This window comes from Pongo abelii, chromosome 11 (genome assembly GCF_028885655.2).
Source record: "Pongo abelii isolate AG06213 chromosome 11, NHGRI_mPonAbe1-v2.0_pri, whole genome shotgun sequence".
Classification (NCBI taxonomy): Eukaryota; Metazoa; Chordata; class Mammalia; order Primates; family Hominidae; genus Pongo; species Pongo abelii.
This window is the reverse complement of record NC_071996.2, coordinates 119,555,926-119,574,585: the sequence shown is the minus strand read 5'-3', so window position 1 is coordinate 119,574,585 and position 18,660 is coordinate 119,555,926. Positions and strand designations below refer to the sequence as shown.

Below are 18,660 nucleotides of genomic sequence, written 5' to 3'. Positions count from 1 at the left end.
GGCTTTGGTTTTATGGCTTACTCTTGTGTTGAAGAGGTGGACACAGCAATGTGTGCTTGACCACACAAGGTTGATGGGTGTGGAGTGGAACCAAAGACAGTTGTTTCTAGAGAGGATTTTGTAAAGCCTGGTGCCCATCTAACAGTGAAGAAAATTTTTGCTGGTGGTATTAAAGTAGATACAGTTTGAGAAATTACTCTGAAAACTATAGCAAGACTGAAACCATACGTTATGGATGACAGAGTGGAAAAAGAGAGAATGTGCACTTTTAACTTCTGATGATGATACAATTGATAAAACTGTTGTTTGGAAACACCACACTATCAACAAGCACAACTGTAAAGTGAAAAAGGCCCTTTCTAAACAAGAGAGGCAGTCTGCGGGATCACAGAGGTGATGGAGGTGGATCTGACAACTTTATGGGTTGTAGAGGAAACTCTGGAAGTGGTGCAAGTAATTTTGGCTGTGGTGGAAACTTTGGTGGAAGAGGAGGCTCTGGTGGTAGAAGTAGAGGTGGTGGCAGCAGAGGTGGTTATGGAGGATGTAATTGTGGATATAATGGATGTGGAGGTGATGGTGGCAACAATGGTGGTGGGCCTGCCTACCGCAGTAGTGGGGGCTATGAAGACGGTGGACCAGGATATGAAAACAACGATGGCGGGTATGGGGATAGTGGTGAAGGATATGATGGTTACAATGAAGGAGGAAATTTTGGCAGTGGTAACTATGGTGGTGGTGGGAACTATAATGATTCTGGAAATTTTAGTAGACAAAAACAATCAAATTATGAACCCATTAAAGGGTGCGGTTTTGGTGGAAGAAGCTCGGGGAGTTCCTATGGTGGTGGTTACGGATCTGGTGGTAGACATGATGGATATGGTAGCAGAAAGTTCTAAAAACAGCAGAGAGCGGCTACAATTCTTAGCAGGAGAAAGAACAAGTTGTCAGAAAAGTTGCAGGTTATTTGAGATAGTCATCCCAAATGCATTAGAGGAACTGTAAAAATCTGCCACAGAAGGAATGGTGACCCGTAGTCAGAAAACTTATTGCAGCTTAAACAGAAAACCCTTCTTGTACAGGACTATCATAGCCACAGTTTGCAAAAGTGCAGCTATTAATGAATGCAATATAGTGTCGATTAGATGTACATTCCTGAGCTCTTTTATCTGTTGTAGCTTTGTCTATTTCTTTTTCATTACATCAAGTATATTGCCCTGTAAATTGAGGTAGTGATAACAGGAATAAAAAAATTAAAGAATTTTAAACTTTTCAATATTTGTGTAGTTTTTCTATATTTTAGTACAGAAACTTAAACAAAATGCAGTTTTGAAGGTATTTTCTTTTGAGTTAACAAGAAGATTATTGTTAATTACTATTTTGTATAAATTTTGCTAAAGTTAACTATAAAGAAACATATGCTGACTTGCAGCTTAAGGGGAATCCACTGTCCCCATTTCCAAACCATGACATGAATGGGCACTGACATGTGAAGAGGAGAGATATTTGTATGTTTGCAATGTGTGTTTTAGATAAATAGGATTTGGTATTTAAATTAGCATATTTGTGAATTTAAGAGCATTACGGTGACCTTCAAATGAAACAATCTCAAAATTCAAAAAACAAAACAAAACAAAAGCTTCCCACAAAGAACTCAGATGGCTTCACTGGTAAATTATATGAAATATGTAAAGAATAAATAATAGAAATCTTGAAGAGAAGGAAACTTCCTAACTCATTCTATGAGCCCAGTATTTTCCTGTTACCAAAACCAGACAAAGACATCACACAAAACAAGAAAACTACAAACAATTTCCCAACAAAATATTAGCTGTCTTAGTGTATTTTGTGCTGCTATAACAGAATACCCAAGACTGGGTAATTTATAAAGAACAGATACTTATTTAGCTCACAGTTCTGGAGGCTGGGAAGTCTAAGAGCATGGCACCGGCAGCTGGAGGAGGCCACCCCACATCAGAAGGCAGAAGCAAGCCAGAGACAGAGAAGAAATCAGGCCGAACTCATCCTTTTTATAACTAACCCACTCTAGTGATAATGGCCTGAATCCTTTCATGAGAATGATGCCTCCATGACCTAATCACTTCTTAAAGGTCCCACCTCTCAACACTGTTAAGAGAATGGGGATTAAGTTTCCAACACATAAACTTTGGGCGACATTATTCAAACTGTAGCATTAGCTAAATGAATTCAGTACACATAAAAAGGATTTTATAGAATGATTGGATTTTATACTTGGAATGCAAGGTTGATTTAACAACTATAAGTCAATTAATATATTAGCACAAGAATAAAAATCAGTCATCTCAATAGAGGCAGAAAATGCATCTAACAAAACTCAACATCCATTCGTAATAAAAACTTTCAACCAATTAGAAATAGAAGGAAACTTTCTCAAGCTGACAAAGGAAATCTGGGTAAAACTTACAACTAACATCATACTAATAGTGAAAGACAAAGGTTTTTCCTTAAGATCAGGAACAGGGCAAGGATGTTCACCCTTATTTCTATTCAACACCGTGCCAGAAGTTCCAGCCAGTACAATAATTTAAAAAAAAAGAAAGAAAAACTTACAAGTTATAAAAGAAGAAGTAAAGCTTTCTTTATTTGCAGACAATATGATCCTGTATGTAGAGAATCCTAAGAAGCATATTTAAAAAACCACAACTAATAAGTTTAACAAGGTTGCAAGATATAAGATCAATAAATAAATAAATAATTTCATTTCTACATACCAGCAACAAATAATCCAAAAATAAAATTAAAAAACAATTCCATTCACAACATCATGAAAAAGAATACTTGGCAATAAATTTAATAAAAGAGCTGTATAGCTTGTACACTAAAAACTATAAAACATTATGGAGAAAAAATAAGATCTAAATAAATGAGTATTCCATGTTCATGGATAACTCAGTATTATTAAAATGGCAATTTTCCCTTAACTCTTCTATAGATTCAAAAAAATCCCTATCAAAATACCAGTGGGCTTTTTCATATAAATTGAAAAGCTGGGCCAGGCACAGCAGCTCACGCATGTAATCCCAAAACTTGGAGGCCAAGGCAGGTGGATCACCTCAGGTCAGGAGCTCAATCAGCCTGGTCAACATGGCAAAACCCTTTCTCTACTAAAAAAAAATACAAAAATTAGCCAGGCGTAGTGGCTCATGCCTGTAATCCCAGCTACTCAGGAGGCTGAGGCATGAGAATCACTTGAACCCGGGAGGTGGAGGCTACAGTGAGCCAGGAGTGCACCACTGCGCTCCAGCCTGGGTGACAGAGTGAGACTTTGCCTCAAAAAAAAAAAAGAAAAAGAAAAGAAAAGCTGATGCTAAAGTTTCCATGGAAATGCAAATGACATAGAATAGTTAAAACATTTTTAGAAAAGAACAAAGTTGGAGTGTATCCGAGTACTCTATTTTTTAGTCTTTTTTTCTTAAACTTTTCCTTCTGAGGCCCTTTGTATTAACTTTTTAGTTATGAAATAACAACTTTTACTCTCCTCCTTTCCACCAGACACTCCATTGCACTGCTAGCTTGTCTGATTATGTTTGCTTAGAAGTTCCAGAGACAATCCAGGTATCTATAGAATGTTCCACCACCGGGTGATTACTTGAAGGCTGCAGCTAATTTACAACTCGTCAGGCCCAAGATGGCGCCAGCCCATTCAACAGATGGGGCAATAACTCAAGATTATCAGAACAAGTCATGTAGGCCAGCATCACCTTGCAACCTCCCACCACCTGTGTGCACTCCAGAACCAAATTGACTATGAACAGGTCCCAGGAATTTTTGGGTGTGAGAGAAATGTTCTTTGAACTGTGGTGATAATTTTACAACTCTATAATTTACAAAAGATCATCAAATTATACTTACCAGTATATTTTATAGTAGAAGATTTTACTTCAATAAAGCTATTTTAAAAAGTAGAATTAATAAGTGCAATTTATCTAAGAGACTTGTAGAGATTTACCACAGACAGAAGAGAGAAACTAGATGTTTCTATCACAGAATAAGTATGAAAACTTAGACAGCGCATCTTACTCTCAATGCCCCAAGAAAACACTATTGGATTCCAAGAGCAAGGGAATCGTTAAAAAGTAGTTCTTATATGAGCAATGGCTCCTGACTTCAAATGGCTACCAATGAAATACAGTAATTATCCTGAGTGTTATGGCTGAGCCTTATTACCACTGAGAGACATGAACAGATAACTACAGATTTCAGTAGTTTAATCTGACAGAGGAAAATGAAAACGGGCCTTTAATTATAACCATTAACTGAAGATTTTTCTCCAACTGTCCATAAGGAACCTCTAAAAACAAGTTAAATTTTCTCCCATTTCCAAAGACATCTAAGCTGGTAATATTCTCCAGCCCTGCTGAAACTGTTCTATAAAGGAATTAAACTCCCTTCCCTTTTCTGGCCAAAGAAGCATGACATTTTTCTAGGTTTTATGTAGACACGCATGGATCTGACAGGCTAACTGTACCAAATTACACTTGCCACTTCTTTCTGTGTCAGCATATTTTTTGCCTTGGGCATGCAATTTGAAAGGGGAGGACCCAAACACTTTTATTATATTTAAGTGGAACTCCTAGCTGTTTCTTGGCTCCTCTTAACACATTTCAGTTGATTAGTGACTATTTTAACAAAAGCCTAACATCCTTTCCTAAATATCTTAATTGGTTAAGAGCGTCTGTTGTTTGCCACCAGCAGTCACTTTAAGTCATTGATTAAAGCAGTTTGCACATCAGCACAATCTGAAACCGGTTTCCTTTTTCAACCAGCTGGGCTTAAGAAGCAATCTTGAAGACAGCCCAATTCAAGGAGAATCAAGTACAATACCCTACATGACATGACAATGACCTACCATGGAAGGAAGAACTGCAGAATTTATGGGTGGTGGAAAGAAAGAACCAAATTGCCATGAGTAAATCCTTGAACTGCTCTCTGCCTCACAAATCATACTCATTAGCACTTACTGCAAGGGTGAATTCTAACAGCAAGCTGCAGACCCTTTCTCCTAAGCATCCAAGAGTTCTGCGTTTCGATCAGAACCAATTGTGAGCACGTGCCTTGTTGCACGGATGGCCCAAGTCATTTATGCAAGCTGAAATGATATGGTTTGGATTTGTGTACCGCCCAAATCTCATATCAAATTAGAGGAGGAGCCTGGTAAGAGGTGAATGAATCACGGCAGAGGACTTCCCCTTTGCTGTTCTTGTGACAGTGAGTTCTTAAATCTCATGGTTTAAAAGTGTCTCTCTCTCTCTCTCTCCTTCATAAAAGATTGGTATCAGGAGTGATTTAGTATATTAAGTAAAGGCTTGAATGGACTCTGGGCTCATCTAGTTATGATGCTGAGAAAGCCTTCATGAATTCCATTTTCAGCCAGATGGGAAATTATTCTTTCCATTTGTAATATAAAAACAGAAAAATTACTCAGCACATTTAAGGGAAGCAACTTTCCTACGTAGCATGAGAAAACAAAACACTGGGAGAAAACGGGAACACTGTCATATATTTCATAAAGACTTTTTTAAAAGCTCTCAGGAAGAAATTCAGGTGCTCACTGAGAAATGTAAACTAAAAATCCTAAGCTCCCCACTGACGAAATGGACCCCCTCTTGACAAAGGGGACCCCAGAAAACCTTAACTGAGTTTTTGGTCATGACATGACAAGGGGTCAAGTGCATCTTTTTTTTTTTTTTTTGGAGACACAGTCTTGCTCTGTCGCCAGGCTGGAGTGCAGTGGCACGATCTCAGCTCACTGCAACCTCCACCTCCCGGGTTCAAGCAATTTTCCTGCCTCAGCCTCCCAAGTAGCTGAGACTACAGGTGCACGCCACCATGCCCAGCTAATTTTTGTATTTTTTTTTTTTTTAGTTTCACCATGTTGGCCAGGATGGTCTCAATCTCTTGACCTCCTGATCCGCCCACCTCAGCCTCCCAAAGTGCTGGGATTACAGCCATGAGCCACTGCGCCCGGCCAGGTGCATTTCATTATACCCCTCCTTTTTGCAGTTTAGACACAACCTTCCAGCATTAATGTTAAAATAGGTATCATAAGACTGAGAGAACAAACTCTGTAGTAAACAGGACCTAAGGCCATGCCAGGCAAGGGTTAAGTCACGCCCCCTAAACTTAAAGAATAAACTATGTTCTAACTGCCAAAAGGTTTTTCTTTCTCTTTAGCAGCTAAAAAGGCACTGGCCTTGGGATAAGCAATATTGTTTTTCAAACAACTTGCAGCTCTACCAGATGCTGACTTACTGAACTCTGGTTCCACCAGCCATAACTACAGCTTTGACTGGACAAGAGAGTGATTTGGATAACTTTCTCCTGATAAGAAGACCACCAACCATGGACTGGTTCTAGTGGGTTTTACAAAGATGGCACATTTGCGTGGTGTGTCCTGAAAAGACCTTTTGATGTACAGGGTCTAACTAATATTTAAATGTCAAGTCTTCCCTGCAAGGTATTGCATAACATGTATGCAATGGGTATTACATAACATGTATGTTTAATACTCATGCATCAGGACCACCTTCATGAATATTCATAGCTCCTCCTGTAACCTGTTGAATATGTATGTTTAGTCAATCAGGTCAGCAATAATGCTCTTACCCCAAATCCTACTTCATAGTGCCTGTCTCTGGGCTTTGGCTGGAGGCCATGTTTCCCAGCCTTTGAATAGACTAGGAATAGTCTTTCCCAGGCTTTCATCAAAAGTCCTATCAACAGGCACAAGGTTTCAGATACACGACCCTATAATGTTGTTTTAAAAAGTGTAGGAAAAGAAGGCATTAGGAATCAAAAGAGACAGTATGGCTAAGTAAAAAATCCAGTATTTGAAAGAGACATGTGTTTGAATTCCTATGTGATCTTTGGGGAAAATGTGTCTCCTCCAATTTTAGTTTATCTATCAGTAAGATGGGGATAATAATACTTACTGTAACTTATATGCGATCTAGCGTCCACTTGGCCTTGCTATTTCCACCTTGCAAGCTGTAACCCTTTATAAGAAATAAAGCTCTCTTTTTCTAAATTTATAGATCTTGTGATTTTTTTCAGTTAACAGAACGTAACTACAGCAAACATGCTTTCATTTTTATGCTACCAGATATTTCTCTTTCTTAATGGATAGCCAGGCTACATTTTACAAGAGCTATATCCTGTAATTAGGGATATTCTGATACAGATTGACAGGAACTTAAAAGGATTTTAAACGCTGGGTAAGAATAGATGAAAGCCTTTTAGGAAGAGTTGCTGAAAAATGAAAATACTTAAAATGATTATGCGTGAATAATGGTCTTTAGTTTCTATGTCATGTGTTTTTTATTTTTTCTTTTCATCTTTATTTCAATGATTTCATCTAAATTATTTGGCTGCTGAGTTTCATTATATTAAGATGTAAACTTCAGGGTGGTGCTGTGCCATCCAATGAAATATACACAACCAGTAAAAAGGTTTAAGCCACAGAGGCCAAGAATTGGCTCTCTGGAATTTGATCCAGAGTCTTTCACATATTTGCAATTATCTGTGAAAAGTCATCCTAACTACTCTGGGCCTCAGTCCGCCCACATGAAAGATGAACAACACCTTAAAGGCCAATGGTGCATAATTACCATGTCAGATAACACACCCTTTCGGCAAGTATTCTCTACAAGTCCAAACAGACTGATTTTTGTGTTACAATGAGACCACTTGTCCTGATAAATGAGGCAAAAACTAAGCCTGGATCGTCAAGTTCTGAGGTTTAATAATTTAAAATGAGTCAAAAAGAAAACCAGTGAAAAACAAGTGAGATATTTAATAAAAATACAAAGTACAGACTAAACCTCTGGAATCCTTAATCATGAATTTTCTTGTGATTAGATGTATCAATGCTATTTGGAGAAGGGACTAAAAAAGTATGTCAAATTCTTTAAGAAAAAAACCTTTATAGGGCTAAAGATGTTTAAAATTTTAGTGACTGTATTTAGCATCTTTCCTTTAAGATGCTCAAGGTATTTGAAAGAGCTTATTTTTCTTAAATTTACCAGTGCTGTGTAGAAAAACGCCACATTTTTATCTTCTTATCTATCTGAGCAGAGTATAATTGATTATATAATTCATACCCAAGATTACATAAATCAGGATCAATTTAAAAAAATCGCACACACACACCCACAAACCCACACACACACACACACGAGAGAGATTTCTGCTAGATCACAATTCTCGAAGGTTCACTGTTAAGGGCTTGACTCCTGGCAGAAAATCACATAATGTATGTAAGTAAACAGCTATGCAAATGGGATAGTGCTATACCATACAAAAACAACACTGAAAACTATTTGGCTTTGATGAATATCATATTATTACTAATTGTACCATATTCTATCTAGTGCTGAAATTGCTTGGAAAAAGTGAATTTTAGGAAATATCTTTTAAAAATGAAAGGATGTTTCTGGTGAGATTAAAGAAGGTTGAAGAGCAAAGGCAAAAAGACTCTAGGATGAGACGTAATCCAAACAAAGTGAAAAGGAAAAAAAAAATGAAGTGATCACCTTCTAATCAAATGGACAAGTACATATTACTGCTCTCTTGTACGTGAGTCAAATGTTAAGGCTGTTTGGGGTCTGTATTATTTCTACTTAGGTCTTCTCTTGACTTTTTTTAAACCAGTCAGGCTCAAGTGAATTCAATTTGGTAACATGGAGCTCTGCCACCCTGTCACTACACACAAGCCTAATACAGAAACTACAATCTCAGTGGCAAAAACAAGGTCCCTGAAAGAGAATCATCTCATTATAAAGTTAAGTTACATTCCATCCTTTTATCTGTCCCCATATATCCATCCTTTCTGGCTCTTAAGATCCTCACAAAACCTGTTTTTGACACACCAAGAACATTCAAGCTATTTTACATTATCTCCCATACTCAGTGGAAATTTATAAATTCAGACATAATTGCACAGGAATTGTCCGGAGGAAAGAAGTAATGTGGCTTTTCCTTCTTGAACCTGCTGTCTATCTTTTGACATTTTATTATTTTATTTTATTTTATTTTAGCATTCTTCCTAAGTTGGGAAAGAGCAAGGAGCTGAAAATCATGGCATTCCTCCTTAGCAACTCTGTTGATTAGCTGGGTGGAAGATGTCCAAACAAGTGGATAAACTCAATGTAAAGAGCCTCCGGAGACTCTCTGAAACCCACGACGACAGATAACAAATCCCAGATGATGGCAGTGATGTGCTTATGAATAGTGTATGTAGGGAAACAACCCTACTTTCACAACTGATAGATGATCATTATATATACAGCTGTGGTCAAAATTTTTTCTGAGCTGGGCTTGGTGGCTCACACCTGTAATCCCAGCACTTTGGGAGGCCAAGGCAGGCAGATCGCTTGAGCTCAGGAGTTCAGAACCAGCCTGGGTAACACGGCGAAACCTCATCTCTACAAAAACTACAAAAATTAGCCTGGTGTGGTAGCGTGTGCCTGTAGCTCCAGGTACTTGTGGGGGACGGAGGTGGTAGAATCACTTGAGCCCAGGAGGTAGAGGCTGCAGTGAGCTGTGATCATGCTACTGCACTCCAGTCTGGGTGACAGAGTGAGACCCTTTCACAAAAAAGGAAAAGAGAAAAAAAATTGTTTCCTAGTCTAACTCTGTGGTGATAGAATGCTGATGGGTAGGGAGAATGGAGGAAAGGGACTGGGAAAAGGGCAGCCAGAAAGAACATGCTTCCTGGGGTTCAGGGCATTGGTTATCTCCTCTCTGCCAGTAAGCTTAGAACAAGATACATCCCTCACACTGAAAACCAGAAGTTAAGAAAATGTGTAGCTGCCTACTATATATAGACTGCTGATGTCAGGGACAGAATCACAAGACTCTCAGTTTGATTATGCTACTATTAGGCCTGAGAAAAAGTAACTATGCCCATATTTTAATTTATAATGATAGGTAAAACAGCCAAGTTCTACCTAAGGGTCAAACAATCTTACCAACTATCTATCGCTGATCGCCCTTTTGACAACTGAATTTTAAAAAATAAATTTACTGGAGAAAAGGGGAAGGGATTCCTGTCTCCCCACTCTGGACAAATCTCTCTAAAAGAAGACCACTACTATGGAGGGAGAACTCTTTGGGCCTGCAAGAGAAGTGAGTCTTGGCTTATAAAGGGCGTTAGTAAAAAGATGCCCCAGCGGAAAAACAAACAAGACGCCCAAAACAAACAGGACATCAGTTCTGGAGCTGGCACCAAGAACGGCAGAAGGGATAAAAGGGAAGCCAAGTTAAAACCACGAGAACTAGTTGCTAATAAGCAATCCATTTTCCGACAGCTCTGTGGAGAGTCTGGTTTTGTGACATCACTAGAGGGCTCTGATTTACCAAGTCTTAGACGGAGGTCAGAGGGACATCTTTTGTCGAAATACTAGCAACATGCTGGGTCTCAAAGTCAAATTCAATATAAAAGGACAATCCATTCATCAAAAGTCCTATCAGTAGGTACAAGGTTTCAGATACATGACCTTAAAATGTTGTTTTAAAAAGCGTAGGAAAGGGAGTCATTAGGAATCAAAAGAAACAATACGGCTAAGTAAAAAATCCAGTATTTGAAAGAGACATGTGTTTGAATTCCTGTGTGATCTTTGGGAAAATGCATCTCCTCCAATTTTACAGTTTATCCATCAGTAAAATGGAGATAATAATACTAATTGTAACTTACATGCTATCTAAAGTCCACTTGCCCTTGCTATTTTCACAAGACTGCTCTGAATCCCCAATCCCATGGCCAGGGGTAAGACATATTTTCCTAAGATGTGAGTAGGTTCTCAGGAACTGACTCTCTCCTGGTCTTTTCAGACTCTGGCCTCCTGTGTGCTCAGGTGCTTTCTCTGCTCTGCATGAAATAATGCCAGACACCAAACTGCCAGTTTCCCCAAATACAGCACTTAAACCTGGCATTTCCAGGGTTTTACTGACACTGAGTAATTTGTGGTCATGAGTTTGAAACGTATAGTAGAAGGCCGTGACTGTGAGTAAATTCACCCACTTTGTCTCCCTGCCTCTTCCCTCTTCTTCTAAGCCCCTCCTCTCCTAAACTAGCTCCAGTTTTTCTACTTCTATGATGCTGAGGAGCTTCCTTTCCTCCGAAGCCTCTGGACTAGCCAACCAAGTCTGGGGATGGAGACTCATTCTCTACCCTAAGCACTTATCAAAGTTATTTTCCCAAGTAAAGCAATCCTCTCAGAAAATTCTGGCAAAAGCTGTTAAAGCTCTAACATTTTCTTCATTTCTTCACAAGATTTTGCAGAACTGCTAATGCAGGGTAATTAACATAAAAGTGCTAGCACAATGCCTTGAACATAATAAATATGAAACCGCTAGTGGCTACCATATAATGGTGATGACAGCCAGATTCAGTCCCTGAAAAGACCATGCCTACACCAACCACAGAGTCCAATCACTTCCAAACGGGGGACCTTGGACTTTGACTGGCTGAGATAATTGACAACATACAACTGAAAGCAATTTTCCTTCAAAAACACAATAGTCTTGATAGACAAGAGTTCATTGACTTGTCACAGTAGCATCTCCGCCACTTTCCAAACACCCTGTAACAATATACAGCTGAACAGACAACAGGTATAATACTGTGAAAGTGTCTTGATCACTCCAATACATTAAAGAGAGAAATTCTGAAGTACTGTTTTCACCAATCCTAGAAAACTGTCACTTAGAACTTCAGATCTCCTTCCATTTACATGAGGTTTTGTTTTGTGTTAAAACTCAAAGTTTTTCTCCTATATGGCAACTTTTAGCAGGACAAAAAGCTCTTCTTCCATCTCAAAACCAAAAACATGTACACCCCATTTAAGAGACTGCAGATTACTATGATAACGAAGCTGTTCTTCCTCTGGAGATTCTCATGGGTTTGGCCTTTGGCATTGCTGCTGACAGGATTTAGCCTGGTAGACTGTAAGCTCTGAGGCTCAGCTGCTCATGCTTGCCTCTGGACAACAGCACAGTAGATCTGGGGATCTTGCCAGGATTCCTAGACTCTACGTAGTAAAGTGCATTAGACCTACTGCAGGCAGTAGTGCTTCTAGGCATTTAACTTTCATTTTTGGGCCAGGCAGCCACCGTGGCTCACGGTAAACGCAGCACTTTGGGAGACCAAGGTGGGCAGATCACTTGAGGTCAAGAGTTCGAGACCAGCCTGGCCAACATAACGAAACCCCGTCTCTGCTAAAAATACAAAAAATTAGCCGGGCGTGGGGGTATGCACCTGTAGTTCCAGCTACTCAGGAGGCTGAGGCATGAGAATTACTTGAACCCAGGGTGAAGGCTGCAGTAAGCCGAGATCTCACCACTGCACTCCAGCCTGGGCAACAGAGCAAGACTCTGTGCCCCCAAAAGAAAGAAAAAGAAAAAAAGTAATTTTTGGCCAGGCATGGTGACTTACACATGTAATCTCAGAGCTTTGGGAGGCCGAAGTGGGAGGATCACTTGAGCCCAGAGGTCCAACGTTATAGTGAGCTACGGTCCTGCCACTGCACTCCAGCCTGGGCGACAGAGCGAGACCCTGTCACTAAAAAAAAAAGGTCATTCCCCTGCCCCCGGCAGGATGTTGGAAGAGAAAGTTCTATACACACATGAACAAACATAAACACTCACATACGTAGAAGTCAGCTCGCAGACAGGCCAGACTTGGACCAGCAATAATGAATATAATAGTTTATATATAAACCTGCAGGATTAACAACTGCCAGTTGCCACCATTTAAAGTGTAAATGAACAGAAACCTGAATGCAATCAAGTGAATGAATGTTAGTCCCAGGCCCTCTGTGCATTCCTGAAAGCTATTTTTATGTTAGCCACAGCCTAAACGAGATTCTAGATACTATCTGATAAGGAAAAGTGACCATGCAGCCATTTTGAGAAGGATTAAATTTAGGGGCAGCATCAAGGTCTTTCTAGGTCTACTATAAATGGGCCACAAACTCTTAGGACTGGAACAAGAATTATTTGTCTCTGAAAATAGGAAGATGTGACCGGGCACGGTGGCTCACGCCTGTTATCCCAGCACTTTGGGAGGCTGAGGCTGGCAGATCACCTGAGGTCAGGAGTTCAAGACCAGCCTGACCAACATGGAGAAACCCTGTCTAAACAAAATTAGCCGGGCACGGTGGCACACGCCCGTAATCCCAGCTACTCGGGAGGCTGAGGCAGGAGAATCGCTTGAACTCGGGAGGCAGAGGTTGCGGTGTGCCGAGATCACGCCATTGCACTCCAGCCTGGGCAACAAAAGAGAAACTCCATCTCAAAAAAAGAAAAAAAAGGAAGAAAATAAAATAGGAAGATGTGACATAAAAGTGTTTTATTTATAGCTCACAACAAAATCCTAAAAAACTTCAATGAAGTGGAGCTATAAGCGCCAAGGTGTTGGCCCAAAGTTTTTCTGTAGGGAGACCTACAAATTAGTTCCTTTTGGGAAAATCTGTGCTGAGTTCACTTTCATGTGCTCATAATGTTGCCTCAGTGAGCTCCCTAACAAGGGACAACCACAAAGATCCGCCAGTAAAGAAAAATGCTAAAGTGTTATAACAAAAGGCTACAGTTCTTAATCTAGACTAAATCAGTTAGCTTAACTAAAGAGCTTCTCTTAAATGCAAAGTCAACCACTCACCTTCCTCAAAGCTGGCCTTCTTCTGTTTCACTAGAACACGGAAGTTTTCAGCAGGATTCACACTTCCAACCTAGAATATACCAACAGATGATAAACCTACAGGTTATTTCTCTTTTTAGCAGCACCCCGGGCAATACAAGATGGTTTAATGTAGTAAGTGTGCTCTTATAAAATAAAACCAAAGACAAAGACAAGGCCTTTTCTATTCATTTTCATTTCCAGGGCTCTGTGAAAGGCTGGCAGATTTCAGTGGTCCAAGAGCTGCCCTCTGTGCTTTCACTCACCTTGCTTTATGAAAGCTGATTTCTTTCCAGAGGGGTCAGAAAAGTATTACAACTCAAGCCACCAGCCAGCCCAGCTGGAAGGCTTTGTGTAGCACAGACTGCCTGTGTAACCTGTCACCCAAGCAATTAGAAAGCGGAGGATTCTGCAGTGTGGGGTCGGTCTCAAATATACTTGCCCCACTAAGATAACATGAGAAATACAGCTTAATGCCTGATTCACCGAAGTGCCCATTAGTGGGACTGCTGCTGACCCTTTGGCATTGAAGTTTTGGTAGAATATACAAAGTATACCCAGGTTGAACACGTCCTCAGAAAGTAAAAGCAGATTATGTACAAAGATGTACTGCAGTGCTGGGTGAGGATGTTTGAAAGACGAAACTCTGCCATATTATATGGAACTTTCTGATTATACCTATGTTTTTAATCTGCTGGCCCCAACCCTCACAGGGCCTAAGAACCACTCAGCTCATAAGAAAGAAAACAATGGGGTTCCAAAATATACTAAAGCTTCCAGTTTGCTTGGATATAGGAAGCAGAAAAGCTCTCAGAACAAGATCATGACTTTTTCCTTTACTATTATATATAAAACATCTAAATGAAATCTAAATCATTTTTCACACATTCAATTTTTCTGAGTTTCTGTTTGAGGTGAGAATAAAGGCATGCCCTTTATTCCCTGACTATCCTTCCTAGTATATTTTGTTAAAAAGTTATCGGCCAATTTTTAAGATCTGTTGATTCACACTAATGCTGCTTAGAAGAAGGCACTATTTGGCTGGGTGCAGTGACTCATGACTATAATCCCAGCGCTTCGGTAGGCTGAAGCGGGAGGACTGCTTGAGCCCAGGAGTAACATACTGAGACCCCCACCTCTATGAAAAATAGCCGGGTGTGCTGGCATGTGCCCTTAGTCCTAGCTACACAGGAGGCTGAGGCAGGAGGACCACTTGAGCCCAGGATTTCAAGGCTGCAGTGAGCTAAAATCACACTACTGTACTCCAGCTTGGGTGACAGTGACAACCTATCTCTAAAATTAAATAAAATATTCTTCCTCCTGGCTGACCAAGATATAAAAATAAATAAATAAATAAATAAAATAAGGTAGTATTTTCAAGTTCCAAAAAATTTCTCATTCAATAAAAATCTCATGTATCAAAGGATACTTTCTTGGGGAAATCCTAAATTTGTGAATCCTGTTCTAAACTTGCATGTTAGAAAACAGGAAAGTTATACTAACTTAAATTGCATGTACTTGAAGATTAAGGCTCGTATCACTAACCCCCACTTATCCTATCATTTTGACTAGTTGAAAAGCTGCAAAATAATGCCAACAGCAAAATCTCAACACTGATATGTTCCACGTTCTATATAGAGCTCTATATACCTTATGTCATATAGATAATTCTGCAGGCAATTCATGATAATAATTACTTAAAGAAGTATGGAATGGGTCTTTATGGCTTCTATAGAGCAAGGACCAGAGAAAGTGATCGTGATCTTACTTGAAAGTGATAAGAACGGACTAACAAAAATTGATGCACTCTCCCTCAAGCCCCAACCTTCCTGCAAAGGGGGAAGCACACTTGAAAAGCTTAGCTTACAGAGGTGACACTGCCTTCAGCCAGACTGGAGACGCTGAAGTGGGCTCCCCCTTGCTCAGTCTTTAATTTTTTAGCGGTAGGTCCATCTTCATGGCTAGAAAAGAAAAAAAAAAATTTCTCTTAAAACAGAACAAACAATACAAAACCAGATTGCTATTGTGAAACTTATTTTCCAAGCACCAAAAAAAAAAAAAAAAAAAGAAAGAAGACGAAGAAAAGAAAAAGAAAAATGAAGAAGAAGAAAAGAAAAACAATAGCTACATGTAGTCCTTCTACAAACAAGCTGCCTCCCTTTCCCAGCCACCGGGCTCCTAAGGGCCTAACTTGAGGCAGCCCTGGCTTTGTTTCACAGCAGTATGAGAATCAGAATTAAGCAATCAATCACATCATAAGGTCCTTGGAAAAGATGAAACTGTAAGCACAGATAATGGAAATTTAACATTTAAGTAACAAATCCATTTACTCTTCAGATATTATTTTCTAGTTCCTGTCTCAGAATTGACAGCTATTAGCTTTCCATGTACACAGTGTGTCTAACAACCCATTTTCTCCATTATGTATGTTAGAGCTTTATAAGCTTGTTTACAACCGTCAAAACTTACTAGACAACCCTTAATTAACTATGCAAGAGCTTTCCCTCTTAAAGAAGTCATAAACTATAAAAAAAAACACTTCCCCAAAAACTTTTTAATTTGTTCTTTTATAAACCTAATTCTGTTTTGTGCAACATGCTAACAGTCCAGTAGCATCTGTGTGCTAAGGAAAAGTATATCAAACATCTTGCCTCAAGCAACATGCTGGCTTTAACAGGCTGTCTTAAAGTCAAGAGGAGGTCAAGTTAATTGTAAAAGAGAAGAAAATCAAATCCAAAGACTCTGCCTGTAATCTCCCTTAAGCTGCTGAACATAAAGAAATGAAGATTTTTTTCTCCCAGAGAGAAAGGCAATCTAGGGCAAAAGCAGCCATCAGAAATGGCTAAATGATAAGAGAAATTAGTAACCAAGATCTAGAAATTTTAAAAATTCATTTATTTTAACAAATAAAAATTGTATATATTATCATGTACAAAATATTTTAAAATATGCATTTATTGTGAAATAGCTAAATTAAGCTAATTATCATATGCATTATTTCATTTACTTATTTTATTATGAGAACAGTTAAAATTTCTCAGCAATTTTCAAGACTAGTATTTCTAAATGTGTTGTTTTTTTGCACAAAGCCTCAACCTTCAGACAATGAGGCTTGAAAATGAAGTTTTAAAAATAAAATGAAGCAAAGAGAAAATAAAACATACATGGGCTTCCTCAATTTCAATAATGAACTTCCTCTTAGAGGTAGGTGAAACAACTAAAGTAATCATGACAGCCATACATCCATGAATTAAAATTTTCACTATTTGGCATCTTTCCCATTCACCACTAAACGCTTTCCCTTTGAGAAGTAGACGAGCGAAGTAGAAGACAGAAGGGTGGGAACCAGGAAACATTACAAGGGATAAGTCACCCAGAACCCTTTTCTTGCAAACAGAATAAAAAATAAACACAAAGCCTTCGTGGAAAAATGGAAGAAAAAAAGCAGAAATCCAAGGTAGAATGAAATTGTATTAGAAATTGAGTCTGTTTTTAAAAAAAGGTCAGAGCCAGTCATTTCAATTAACCTTTGCCAGTTCTTCCCAAGAGACAAGCCAACAACATTAAACTACTGAAGAGTTGGAGTCAAAAGACCTGGATTCTAGTCTCAATTTTGCCACTGACTAGCCCTGGAATCTTACACCTTCTTGATGGCATTCACTATGTACTAATTTTTATCTATCTAGAGTTTAGAGTCAAGTAAGCTACAAACCTCTCTGAGCTTCAGTCTGCTCCTTAGGAAAGCACTATGATGAAAACTACCATCAGTATATCAACTATTCTCTTCCACAAATACAGATTAGCTTATATAGTAGTATTAAGAAGGAGTACATGTAAAAAGCTAAGTTATGGGGGAATATGAAGTTGAATCACATGAAGAATTTCTTCAACCCTCCAAAATGAGGTTCTAGGGAAAAGAAGGGTAAACAGACATATACACAATTTTCCCGTACCAAGCAAGTAAAAGTAGCCCTAGTCATACGCAGAACATAGTAAAACTTAGTATGGTTAATATTCTCCAGGCCAAATCATTTAACAGTATTATTAGGAATTTTGCATATACTAAATTCATAATCTCTATGTGAAGTGGGAAAGGGTAGTGACTCTCTTCCCTAAATTATCTATGAAGGTGCTAAGCTCTAGAAAGTAGAAATTTATACACACAAGATCACAGTAGACATATAAATGTTAGCAGTTGCCGCATTTGGATGATGAGACCATGGGTAATTTGTTCTTTCTCATTTCTTACACAAACATGTATGAATTTTGCAATTCACTTATTTAGCCTAATATTTACTGAATATGTACTATATATCAGCCACTAAGCTAGACTCTAAACTCTCAATATACAAAAATTAATATACCATCAACACCTTCAGCCAAATAAAAATTTAAGTATACATATAGACAATTAACAAAATACTGTGATAGGCAGCCTATCTCTTTCAGATGATAGAAAATAGTTGTATTGGCCGGGCACGGTGGCTCATGCCTGTAATCCCAGCACTTGGGAGGCTGAGGCAGGCGGATCACGAGGTCAGGAGATCGAGATCATCCTGGCTAACACAGTGAAACCCCGTCTCTTAGTAGAGATTTTTTATACTAAAAGTACAAAAAATTAGCTGGGCATGGTGGCGGGCGCCTGTGGTCCCAGCCACTCGGGAGGCTGAGGCAGGAGAATGGCGTGAACTCGGGAGGCAGAGCTTGCGGTGAGCCAAGATCGCGCCACTGCACTCCAGCCTGGGTGACAGAGGGACACTCCGTCTCAAAAAAAAAAAAAAAAAAGAAAACAGCTGTATTGGGCTAAAGCATAAGGTGCAAGCTGGGAAGTAGTGAGAGATGGAGCTAGAAAATACATTAATTAGGAGCATTAAAAAACGTGAGGAAAGAAAATGGTTTTCTCTAGGCAGCGCGCGTGCTGTCTGTCCTCAGTCTGGTGGCTTTGT

At 39.1% G+C, this 18,660-nt stretch overlaps 1 protein-coding gene across 2 annotated transcripts in view; it reads right to left on the bottom strand.

The window, feature by feature from the left end:
• The window catches only part of XRCC5 (X-ray repair cross complementing 5), a 96,558-nt gene that overhangs the window by 29,995 nt on the left and 47,903 nt on the right, over positions 1-18,660 (bottom strand). For both annotated transcript variants that reach the window (XM_054548689.1, NM_001132890.2), the window contains 2 exon segments: positions 15,582-15,675; positions 13,697-13,766 (listed from right to left, as the gene is read on the bottom strand). In XM_054548689.1, the coding sequence (XP_054404664.1) occupies positions 13,697-13,766; positions 15,582-15,675 (164 nt within the window).